At 37.3% G+C, this 12011-nt stretch overlaps 1 protein-coding gene and 1 long non-coding RNA gene across 23 annotated transcripts in view; one reads left to right on the top strand and one right to left on the bottom strand.

Annotated features, from left to right (window-relative positions):
• LOC125937918 (uncharacterized) overlaps positions 1 to 9480 on the bottom strand; it is a 35803-nt gene extending 26323 nt beyond the window's left edge. The window contains exons 1-2 of the long non-coding RNA XR_007462551.1: positions 9377 to 9480; positions 6805 to 6976 (exon numbers count right to left, since the gene is read on the bottom strand). This is a non-coding gene — a long non-coding RNA (uncharacterized LOC125937918). The remainder of the gene's footprint in view (positions 1 to 6804; positions 6977 to 9376) is intronic.
• The window catches only part of DST (dystonin), a 493789-nt gene that overhangs the window by 374035 nt on the left and 107743 nt on the right, over positions 1 to 12011 (top strand). For all 22 annotated transcript variants that reach the window (XM_049652833.1, XM_049652831.1, XM_049652828.1 and 19 more), the window contains 6 exons: positions 1764 to 1887; positions 4968 to 5176; positions 5802 to 6119; positions 6878 to 7044; positions 8652 to 8808; positions 9719 to 9845. In XM_049652833.1, coding sequence (XP_049508790.1) covers positions 1764 to 1887; positions 4968 to 5176; positions 5802 to 6119; positions 6878 to 7044; positions 8652 to 8808; positions 9719 to 9845 — 1102 coding nt within the window. The remainder of the gene's footprint in view (positions 1 to 1763; positions 1888 to 4967; positions 5177 to 5801; positions 6120 to 6877; positions 7045 to 8651; positions 8809 to 9718; positions 9846 to 12011) is intronic.

Genomic DNA, 12011 nt, shown 5'->3' with positions numbered 1-12011 from the left:
GGGTCTTGGCTTCCAGTGCTTTATGTCTAGTTCCAGCCTGTGTTCAGAGTCAACTCCCTTTCCAACTTCACTGTTTTTTTTCTTTTTTTTTTTAATTCTTTTTTTAATGTTTATTTATTTTGAGAGAGTGTGCAAGTGGGGAAGGGGCAGAGAGATAGGAAGAATCCCAAGCAGGCTCTGCATCATCAGTGCAGAGCCTGATGGAGGGCTTGATCCCACAAATTGCAAGATCACGACCTGAGAAATCAAGAGTCAGATGATTGACCGACTGAGCCACCCCGACACCCTTGGGTTTTTTTCCTATATGAGGGTCCTAAGAGTACTTTGAAGTCATAAATTCCCAGACTCTCCTTTGCTCCCACTTTCGCTTACGAATTCCATTAATTACCTAGGCTCAAAAACTCTGGATATTTCTCTTGTCTTTTCTCTTGTTCCTGCCCCCTCAAGCAGTGATGTCTGATAGAACATTCTGTGATGGTGGACATATTCTGTAATCTCTCCATTGTGGTAACCACTCCTCACCCTTGGCTACTTAGTGCTTGAAATGTGGCTGGTGCATCTGAGGAATTGAATTTTTAATTTTGTTTGATTTCAATTAATTTTAAATTTAAAAAGCCCCATGTAGTTAGTGGCTATCATATGACACGGCACAGTGTTAGATAACCAGTTATCAAGTGCTGTGGTCCCTCCCCTACTCCATCACCAATTCTACCTTCCCAGTCCCGAACGGGGCCTCTCAACTGCTTAAGTTGCCCCTAACTGGTGTCTCTCCCTCATTTCTTACCCATTTAGTTTATCCCACACAGTGCTACAAATTTAGTCTTCTCTTAAGACAGCTCTGAGCATGTCAGTCCCTATTCAAAAGCCCTGAATAACTTTCCATTGCTGCAGGGTAAAATGTAAACTCCTTAGCAGACATTTGAAGCCTTCCCGGTCCTGGTACTGTTTATTCACCCATACACATTCTCTAACTGGTTGGGACCCTCCCCTTCTCCTAGGATGTTTCTGTCCCCATCTGTCCCTCTGCAGGGAGCTGTTACCCCTCTCCACTCCTGCATGCCTCAATCAACGTTTTTTTCAGGACTTACCTCAGTCTCACCACCATGGGGGTGGATGTCAGTTCCCTTCCCAGTTATTCCTCTTCTCAGTTTCCAGTAGCACTTAACACTTTCTGACTGTAAGATCCCTGTGGGCGAGCTTTGTGTCTGGTTTGTTGGGTTTTTTTTTTTGTTTTGTTTTGTTTTTTTTTTTTTGGATCTTCACAAACATAGCAAGATATTTTGGATTTGTTAGATGTTAAGTAACTTTTGTTGAATAAACAGATATAAACATGACTTTGTATTGAAATGGAAATCCCTAATTGTTTCCTTACTTGGAGTCAGAGTCCCAAAGGTTTTTTGTCAGGTTGATTTTTGTTGTTGTTTTCTGGTGGTTAGTGAGGGTATCCTCTGAAGTCTCAAAGTGGGGACTCAAGGGGATCTCAGGCTAGAGGTAGAGGGTTGCAAGATCGAGAATCAGGCCAAGTATCATGAACATATGCTCAAGGGTTAATTTCAAGACTGAATTTGTATTATCCTGACTGGTTGATATCTTTGCTAACACCACTTTATAACTGGCCTTACTCTAAGGACTCTGGAGTAAGTTTGTAATGATGAAGAGATTATTCTGTCCAATTTAACTTTATCTTACTGTAAGCAATTTTTTTATACTGGAAATATACCATTTAGTCCTACTGAGTATAACTGAGGCATTCAATCCTCCAGGCTCTGCAAGGGCAGATATCAAATCAGCAGGTGGCTGTAGAGAAACTGAAAAAAACGGCCGAAGTCCTTTTAGATGCCAGAGGATCTTTACTTCCAGCCAAGAATGATATCCAGAAAACACTGGGTGAGTATTGATTTTCTTGTTCACTTTCTCCCGGGTAAATCCTAAATGAAGATATTCTGATATGGAGAACACGTTCACTAGTGTATATTGTGTTGTTTATGGCCTTTCACTGTGAAATGGTGCTTCTCAATCTGGGAAGAGGCATGGCTTTTCTCAGCAGGTATATTGGGAGTGGGGGTTGTATTCTTTGAGAGGAGTATATTTAAAGTTTAGTTTTATTTTTAGAAAATGTAACAAAAACTCTATGTAGTATTCACCACAGGAAGTAGAACTTCAGATTCTTTTGGTTGATGGCATTGGGCAGAGCTAGCCTCTAATCCTGTAGCCAAAAGAGACTCCCTGGAGGGGTCTGTCTTTGTTGAAAGCAGGAGCGTGGGGCTAAGAGATGTGCTTTAAACCAACATTTCCAGCTCTCCATTTTCTAGAAGCCTTTGAGGGGTCTCACAGGGTTCCAGTTGCCCCAGTTCTTTGGTGATACTAGAAACTTGTATCCAGTTATGTTGGTGCTTTTGTGCCCTCTCAGAGTCCACATTTCTTAAGAAAAGAGCTATTGCATGTTATTCTTCGTATCCACTCATAATGTTTAGTTTATAGTAAATGCACAGTGGGGGTATCGGTAAATGCTTGCTGTCTTACTGTATGTTTTGCTTCGACTTTGCTGCTTTTCATATTATTTAATGTGTAGTTTCAGGTTATTATATATTTCTACATGTGAAATAGAAAACTTAATGTTTTGTAAGATAATTGGACCTGTGTTTTCGCATCAAAGAAAGTGTGAATTAAAATCTGAGCAGAAATTTTAGATGAAGAGAAGGACGAAACTTTGCTTTTCTAAAACTGCTCTGTAGAAGGAAAACTTTTTTTTACATTCTTAAAGATGTCTAAACTTCTTTGATCATGCACCTCTATCAAATAATTTTCAGCATACACCCTCATATATGCATGTGTATTTATAAGTTATGTACACGTTACTGTCTTATCACATTATGTGTATTATAATTATAAAATACAAAAACATAACATTTTAAAGTATAAGGTAAAAAATATGAACGGAAGGTCTAACATTTTGTTCCTATATGCCAGTGTACCATTTTGACATCCCACATTTGCAACCAACTGCTTTAAAGACTTGGGCACAGAGATTTGGAGAAGAAAGAAAGACTTTGTTATATGTGTTGCTGTTATTTGCAGAGGCATTTTGACATTTTTCCCACTGTTAATTGTACATAGTCTCATTTTTATTAGCTTAAAACTCCGCATATTACACATTATTTTGAGACTTAAAACTTCTATGTGGTATAAGTTTCTAGGAATATGTGAAAATATATTTAAGATAGAGAGGAATTTCTCTAAGATCTGTGTGACCTAAGAAAACTCTATGTGACTCTATGAAAACCAACCACTTAAAAAATTAATATTCTTACAGTAGATTTCATTTTGTCACTTTTTATAAAACAATATTCACTTAGTAAAAGCAAGAATTGACTTCAGTGACAGTACTTGATCACTAAGAAATACGAAAATAGTAACATTCAAGATGTGTTAATTTTATTAAAATAGCTGACTTTGTGTGGGACGTCCCTTAGCAAGGCTAAACAGATTGCCTACGTTACCCTGCTGATGCACAGAATTGCCCATTTGAGAAGCAGTTCACCTGGTAATCAATCACTACCTGCAATTCAGAGTATCTTCTCTTGTGACTTTCAAAGCAGGGCTTGTATTTGAACTTGCTGCTTGTTTTGTCTGCTGATAGAATCTTGGTGCATATTCAGTGCACTCCCCTATGCCCCCCACCCCACTCCGCCTCCACATTCTCAGGGCTTCATTATGTTCTGTGGCAGAAGCATGATTGTCTCTTTAAATTAAATTTAACCTCTCAATTTAGTGAAAATTTGTCAAACTGTTTTCTCATTATATATTAAAACAATCAAAGGGAAATATTGCTTATATAGATCATGTTCCATGGACCAAACACAACGTGTAAAATATTTCACTTTTAGAGAGGGGTTTCAGGTCAAAGTTTTCTGCTAACTGCACATACAATGTATCCAACTAAAGCATTCAGAAGTAATTAAAATATGTTTCAAATTATTGTACAGTGAATGACAAATTGATGATTATTCCAGAGAGAGATTAATACATTTAAAATCATTGTTCTTTGAACTTTTTTTGGTCTGCAGTACAGAATGTAGGATGTTAAAATATAGAACTTTATATTTGAGTGAAAAATTGGCTAGAATGGGCTGCTTTTTTAGCATCTTAATTGAAAAGAAGGTTAATCTCATCTGAGATAGGTCAAGCTGTTAACATTTATTTTTCCCTTTTGTCTGCTATCAAACTTTTCAAATACATTCTATTTATATTTTAGAAGCATAACCTCAACCCTCTTTATTTTAAGTGAATTTTCATTATCTGTTTTCTGATTATATTTATTTATTTTCTCATGTTTGGATCTGTCAATTTCTGTGCATTTGAGTACTTTGCTTAGGATGTGAAGGATGACAAAAGCTTAGTTATGTGTGGTGTGTGTGTGTGTGTGTGAGAGAGAGAGAGAGAGAGGGAGAGAGACGGAGAATGCATATGTGTACATGGGAGAGATAACTTTTTATATGTGAGGGTTAATTCTTGATAAATCTTTTTATAGCTGTGTATTGTTTCTTGAGAATAGCTGTATCTGACTGTCACCCTTTTCCCCCCATATAGTTACCAAGTATGGCTAATTTGAAATGTCAGGTTGAGAACCAATATTTATTCCAAACATCAGCAGTTTAGACCACTTAACATTCTCTGCAACAATTCAAATATTTATGCATCCAAAAATCTCTTTTCAAATGCAGATGGCATATATTTGAACTATTTTTTAAGAAATAATTCTTTTTTTTATATTCCACTGAGATGCTTTCCTTCTTTTTTTAAGTTTTTAGATGGTGCTCTGATTATGTATTTTGAATTTATCATTTAAACTTTTTCCTTTTTCCAATTTTGGTATGGAAGTTTTGTGACTCACCTTAGTGTATTTTTGAAAAGGAATAGGTCAAAGAGAACTTCATGGTTAACATTTCCTGATCTCTTTGGACTAGATGACATTGTTGGGAGATATGATGATCTGTCCAAGTCTGTTAATGAACGAAATGAAAAACTCCAGATAACCTTGACCCGCTCACTGAGTGTGCAGGATGGCCTGGATGAAATGCTGGACTGGATGGGAAGTGTGGAAAGTTCTCTGAAAGAACAAGGTCAAGTGCCCTTAAACTCTGCTGCTCTTCAGGATGTGATCAGTAAAAACATTGTAAGTGACATTTAAAAAGAAAAAAAAAAACACTTTTAGATGAAAAAAAAAATGTTTAAAAAGTCCCAAGAAGGGGTAGATTTAAGATCAATTTAAGGATATAGAAAAAGGGGTTTCCTGAATATAACTGGACAGTATTGCTTGCACCAAAACACATGTGTCAGAACAGTTTTTCTGTGAAGAAGTATAGAGAGAGCTTTGTATACTTTTTCATGAGTGTAATTCATTTCAGAGGGCTTACACATACATGAGCCCTATCGTGTGTATCACAGCTTCAGCCAGCTGCACATGAGGTTAATCAGATCAATCTTGTTGTTGTCTAGCCTTTTAAAAATGAGGACCATGGATAATCCCGGGGCTCCATTGGATCCCAGGGGCTGCTGAGTAGCAGCCGCCTCCTGCCTTGCTCAGGCAACTTGCCAGCTGTCCTCCAGTCTCTCTTGAAGAGATTTGGGATTGTGTTCCTCCAGGGACAGATCAAACTTGTCAGTCAGTTTCAACGTTAACTTGCCTCAGTCACAGGTGGTTCAAGCTCATGTTGTTATGAATAGTGATGTTTTTAACACTCTGTGATACTATTTGTAAACATCATTGTGAAACATATGCATTATTTGGTTCATTTCAGATGTTGGAACAGGATATTGCAGGTCGTCAGAGCAGTATAAATGCCATGAATGAAAAAGTGAAGAAATTTATGGAGACCTCAGACCCATCCACTGCATCCTCACTGCAGGCCAAGATGAAAGACTTGTCTGCTCGGTTTTCAGAAGCTAGTCATAAACACAAAGAAAAACTGGCCAAGATGGAGGAGCTCAAAACCAAAGTAGAACTCTTTGAGAACCTCTCAGAAAAGCTCCAAACGTTTTTAGAAACAAAAACTCAGGCTCTTACTGACACAGATGTGCCAGGAAAAGACGTTAGTGAATTGTCTCAATATATGCAGGTGTGTCTTCCTTAATAATCACGAGGTTAATCAAGTATATTAACATTTAAGACCAGCTCATACATGTATTAGCGGAATTATAATTAACGTAATGCTGATAGATTGCTGATAGATTAATTGCTGATAGATTGGTAAGGATCTGTGTTTCCCTCCTTTAAAAATCCCAAACCCCATCTTCTCCTTGACATGTTTTGCTCATTGATTAGAAATGAACACCATGTCTCACATACACAGTTTGCACATATTAAAGATCTTAAAAGTAACTTATATGCCAGAACCCACAAAGAGACAGAGTATAAAGAGTACGTTTTTGGGGCGCCTGGGTGGCGCAGTCGGTTAAGCGTCCGACTTCAGCCAGGTCACGATCTCACGGTCCGTGAGTTCGAGCCCCGCATCAGGCTCTGGGCTGATGGCTCGGAGCCTGGAGCCTGTTTCCGATTCTGTGTCTCCCTCTCTCTCTGTCCCTCCCCCGTTCATGCTCTGTCTCTCTCTGTCCCAAAAATAAAATAAACGTTGAAAAAAAAAAAAATTAAAAAAAAAAAAAAGAGTACGTTTTTAAATTAAATAAATTTACTATGTTCTCTTTCAAACAGCCTACTTCATGTTTATTTATATTTAGAGTACTGACTACAGGCGGGATCATTCTGTGAAATTCTGAGGAGAGCCATTCTGGCTCCATACATACCTCTTGGTAGATAGAATGCCATCTGAAAATCTAGCAGTATCTTCTATTGTTTAAATATCTAAATCCTTTGTAGGAATCAACTTCTGAATTCTTAGAACATAAGAAAGATCTTGAAGTTTTACACAGTCTTTTGAAGGAGATATCCAGCCATGGCTTGCCAGGTGATAAGGCTCTGGTTTTTGAAAAAACAAATAATTTGTCAAAGAAATTCAAGGAAATGGAGCATACCATCAAACAAAAGTAAGCACCCCTTAAGAAATTGGATTTTAGTCTACTTGACACTTAAAGAATGAATTATTTTTCTTTGCTTATGTCAATACCTGAAATAAAACTTGAGAATAAGCATAGGACTACTTTGTAAGTGCTTTTATATTGATAACATTTTTTTTTTGCGATTAAAATTAAGTGCATTTTTGTTAAAAGATTTAGGAAGGAAATTTGGTACTTTTTCCTAAAAGTAGAGAGTATTACGAAGAAAAATAGTGGTGGTGGTGTTTTACTGAAAATAATCTAAAGTCACTATAGTCTCTGAAGCTTTTGGCGAATAGCACATTTTATTTGCAAAAGCAGAAATAACCTTGAAAGATAGCTCATGGCTCATTGCTTTTTGGGCTCAATTCAGAAGCTATGCGCAATTTTAAAATAATTCTTGATGGCCTTTTTTAAAACGTAAAATAGTTTACCTTTTAAAGAGTTGTAGAAAGAAATGATTCCGTGAATAAATAAGAAACGAGAAAATGAACCTAAGTTGAGCTAAAAAGCTGTGCTTTTTAGAAAAAAACCTTGTGGCTAGACTTATACATATTTCTGATCTCATGTTAGTTTGGAATATACATTTGGTTTTGCTAAAGAACCCACAAAGATGGAAAACACTTATCTTTTACCTATACTTAATTTCTTCAGGATCCTCTACCTAAAACTTTTGAGTGCTATTATCTATAGTTTCCAGAGCTACATTTTCCATCTTGTCACATAATATTTAATTCACATTGCACGGAAGTAATATTCTTTTCCCTAGGTCAACTCTAGGTTTTTTCTTCCTTCAGAATGGTCCAGTTTTAAGACCATGTAGTCATCAGTAATTAGTCCAGCTTCAGTGGACTCTTCTATGTTGCTATTCCACATACATGCACATGCGCACATGCCATCCATAGGTCATCCTCCATGTACCAAATGGGACTGTCCTCACAGCTGTTCCTTGCTGGGCATGTGCCCTCCCTCCAAGGTGCTTAGTGTACAGAAAGATCCTAGAGTTCATTGGGGAGCGTTCTGAGGATCTGTGGGGGAGGTGGTCGTTAACATTCTTGTAACCAGGTCTCACCTCATCTTTGGAGAGTTTGGAGAGAACTGTACTCTCTGAGGCACCTGGTTTATCCATCCACTAGAAGGACTCTAGTGTCATATAGAAACCACTAGGTGGCAGGATGTTTTCCTCATGTCAGTGATGTGTAAATGTTTCCCTGCCCATTCTGTGCCTGCTGGCATTAAGCACCATATAAAGTGGACAGATCAAAGTTTGCTGAATCTAAATAATGTTAAAACTGTTTATATAGCCTTAGAGTTTATGTAGCATTATAGAGTGCCATTACCATATGGGTTACAGATTTCTTAACTGCTCCTATCTTTTTCTGTGGAGTGTGCCTGAGGAATAAAGTAGTTATTTAGCTGATTTCACTTGGATCTATGACACCTTTCCTCTTTTTATCAAGGGTTAGAGAGTGCATAGAGGAATATTTTTTTCTTAATAGTAAGTTTGATACAAGAATAATAATTTATTTATTAGTAATTATTTCTTTGGAGTATTTTCTGTCGGAGACTTAAATTCTTCAATAATTTTTGTTATCTAGAAAAGAAGCTGTATCTTCTTGTCAAGAACAGATGGATGCTTTCCAAGTCCTTGTTAAGTCATTGAAGTCATGGATAGAAGAAACAACAGAAAGAGTTCCTATTGTGCAGCCTTCTTTTGGTGCGGAGGATTTAGGAAAATCTTTGGAAGAAACTAAGGTGAATCATTATCTAATACTAATTCTTACTTGCCTGTGTGAGTCATGAGAGGTTAAAAGACTATTAGTGGTTTTCTTTTATCTAATATCATATTAAGTTAGATCCTCATTTATGTTCAGTATATTTTGGTGATACTTGGAAGTCATAACATAGCTCTGATCCTTTTGAGGAAGAACACAAACTTTGACTTAATTTGATTTTTGAGAGATATTTATTAGTGGCTGCCTGTTCTAGTACCCAAGTTTACTTCCCCATCAAATCTCTACTTAGCTTGAGTTTTTATACCATTTCTCATAACGTTATGTAAAAGACCCTGCTCTTCAACTCAGCAATTAACTCTAGCTCAGATACATCACTGTAACCAGTATTTGAATCCCTAGTACAAATAGTGTACAAGTCTTGCCAACTGATTCAAATCCTAAAACTTACGACCAGTTACAGCAGTTATCCCAACTCCCAACTTTGTGGAGATGTAGGTTTTTAAAAATTCATTGAAATTTTGATGATTAAAACTCACTATTAAATAGAATTCTGAATTCCCATTTTTAAAAAAAATCATTTCTAGTACCTTTCTTCTTGTAATTTGGCCACTACTGAGTATAGTCTTCAGACTGGCAGTTGACAGTTACTTTGGAATCCATGGCAGCTAGAAATAGCCTGACTTCCACTGTGGCTAGGAGCAGAATGCAGGATGGACCATACCTCACTTCTCACTGCTAACAGTGTTAACAGTCACCTGGGCACAGTGTTAACAGTCACGTAGGGATGGTGCCTTTTTTTCTATCCGTGCCTCCATGAATCAGGACCCACAGTCATCATTGCTTTAAGATATGGTAAAGAAATTGAATTATAATGTGTAACTTTGAAACTATTATGAAGACTGGAAAATAATGTGTTTTCATATCTCAAGAAATTACAAGAGAAGTGGAGTTCAAAAACACCAGAGATTCAGAAAGTAAACAACAGTGGGATCTCACTATGTAACCTAATCAGTGCTGTCACTACCCCTGCAAAGGCAATAGCAGCAGTCAAATCAGGTATGTGCTTTACTTACATCCGTGGAGAAACCCCTAAGAATTGGGTCTGACCCTGTTAACTTTCACTTACCTTAGTTTTTAAATTGATGCATAAAGTAAACACAAAAGAAAAGTGACAAGAAGGATGGCATGTATATGCATGCACTAAAAGTATGCTCCCCGTGTGGAGGAGTATCTGTAATGAGTCAAATTTCAGATCCCTCTTCTGTTCATTTTGTTAGAGGCTACAGTTGAAATGTAGCCAGACTGATACGTAAGAATAGGGAGCTTTAGATTGGGGAAGAGGAAAGAGCAGATTCTAATTTGTTTTTTTTTTACCGTAATTAATGGAGATGCTCAAATCCTCTTTGAAATATTTGATAAATGAGTCTGGTCTCCTGGGAAAGGAGAGGTGAAAGAAAGAAGCAGTTCTTTTGTGTAGGGTGAATCTCTCCTTTTTTAAAAAATTAAAGTCCCATCTAGGGGCTTCTGGGTGGCCCATTCGGTTAAGTGACCAACTCTTGGTTTTGGTTTAGGTCATGATCTCAGGGTTCGTGGGTTCAAGCCCCGTGTCTGCTCTGCACTGACGGCGGGGCCTGCTTGGGATTCTCGCTCTCCCTCTCTCTCTCTGCCCCTCCTCTGCTTGTGCTGTCTCGGTTTCTCTCAACAAGATAAATAATAAAATAAAAAAATAAAAAATTCCCATCTCCTTTAGCATCTACTTTATTTTGTACAGAAAACAACTATAGCATATCTAAATTGCAGTCATGACTGAGGCACTTAACACAAGGGGAGAGTCATGTATAAGTAATGATTCTACAGTCCATTTAAGTTGTGGATATGCTTTTGAGTTTAAATTTTTTTTAATGTTTATTCATTTTTGAGAGACAGAGACAGAGCATCAGTGGGGAAGGGGCAGAGAGAGGGAGACACAGAATCTGAAGCAGGCTCCAGGCTCTGAGCTGTCAGCACAGAGTCCGACACGGGGCTCAAATTCACCAACTGTGAGATATGACCTGAGCTGAAGTCGGATGCTCAACCGACTGAGCCACCCAGGCGCCCCAATAGTTTAAAACATATTTATGTTGTTAAAAATTGGTGTTTTTTTTTTTTAAAAAAAATACAAGAACAGATGGAGGCAAATCTTGTATCTTTATTCTGAGAATCTCTGAGTATCCTTTGTGGTTTATCTGTCCCTCCCAGCCCCCTAGCTGCCCCTCTTGTGAGACTGATGTTCCCGCTGGGCCTCTCTCAACCATTTATTCCGCTCTATTAACCCCATTTAAGGGCCCACTTATGTTATATATGGTGTGATGACCTCTCCTTTCTCTTCTAATCACATTTCCTGAAATGTCAAGTGTTTTGTTTGGCTTTGTTTTTAGAAAAGGAATTCTATTGTGTTTTTAGTTCTTCAGGTCCACTTTGTATTTGCAATAGGTAAAAAAAAAAAAAAAAAAAAAAGTTTTTTCCTACTCTTGATAACTAACAAGCATGGTAGGAATTATTTTTGAGCATCATCAGGATATGTTCACTTTCAACCAAAATGTCAATGTGTGATTTTTTTTAAAGAGACCAAACATAGATTAAGATTTAGATATTTAAATATTATTGTTTTAATCTTGTTCTCATGTGTCTACTGTTTTAGATAGGAAGCCTATGCAAACTCACATGAGAAAGTCTAATTCAGTATTTTAATACTCTGCTTATGAAAAAGGAACCAAGGCTAGATGTTTATATAATTAGAGAGGAGTAATAATTACTACTTACTGAGTAGTTCCTATTTGCTAGGCAGTCAGTCAACTGTCTTGAATACCTACAGTGTTCTTGCATTTAAATTAGGTATTATTATCCCCACCCGTTCGGTTGGGGTGGTGATTAATTTGTCCAGTCACCCAGCTAGTAATTAGTGGGGCTGGGATTTAAATTCAGGTGACTCATACGCTGAAGCCCAGGCATTTCTAACCACTGTGCTCTTCTCTCTCTGTGTTGACATAATGTGGGTTTTAGTAATAGGGTTTGTGTGTTTGTTTTGCTTTTAACTTTTCATGTCTTTGTACCTCATTCTGTTTCCATTAAACCCATAATAACACTATGTAACTGTACCAGACAATTTTCAAATTTTTAAGTAAGGATTTGTCTGTCAGTCACTTATGCTTCATGCAACACACTTACATAGTGAGCAACTTT

Source organism: Panthera uncia (genome assembly GCF_023721935.1).
Source record: "Panthera uncia isolate 11264 chromosome B2 unlocalized genomic scaffold, Puncia_PCG_1.0 HiC_scaffold_24, whole genome shotgun sequence".
Taxonomy (NCBI): Eukaryota; Metazoa; Chordata; class Mammalia; order Carnivora; family Felidae; genus Panthera; species Panthera uncia.
This window is presented reverse-complemented; position numbering and strand designations above follow the sequence as displayed.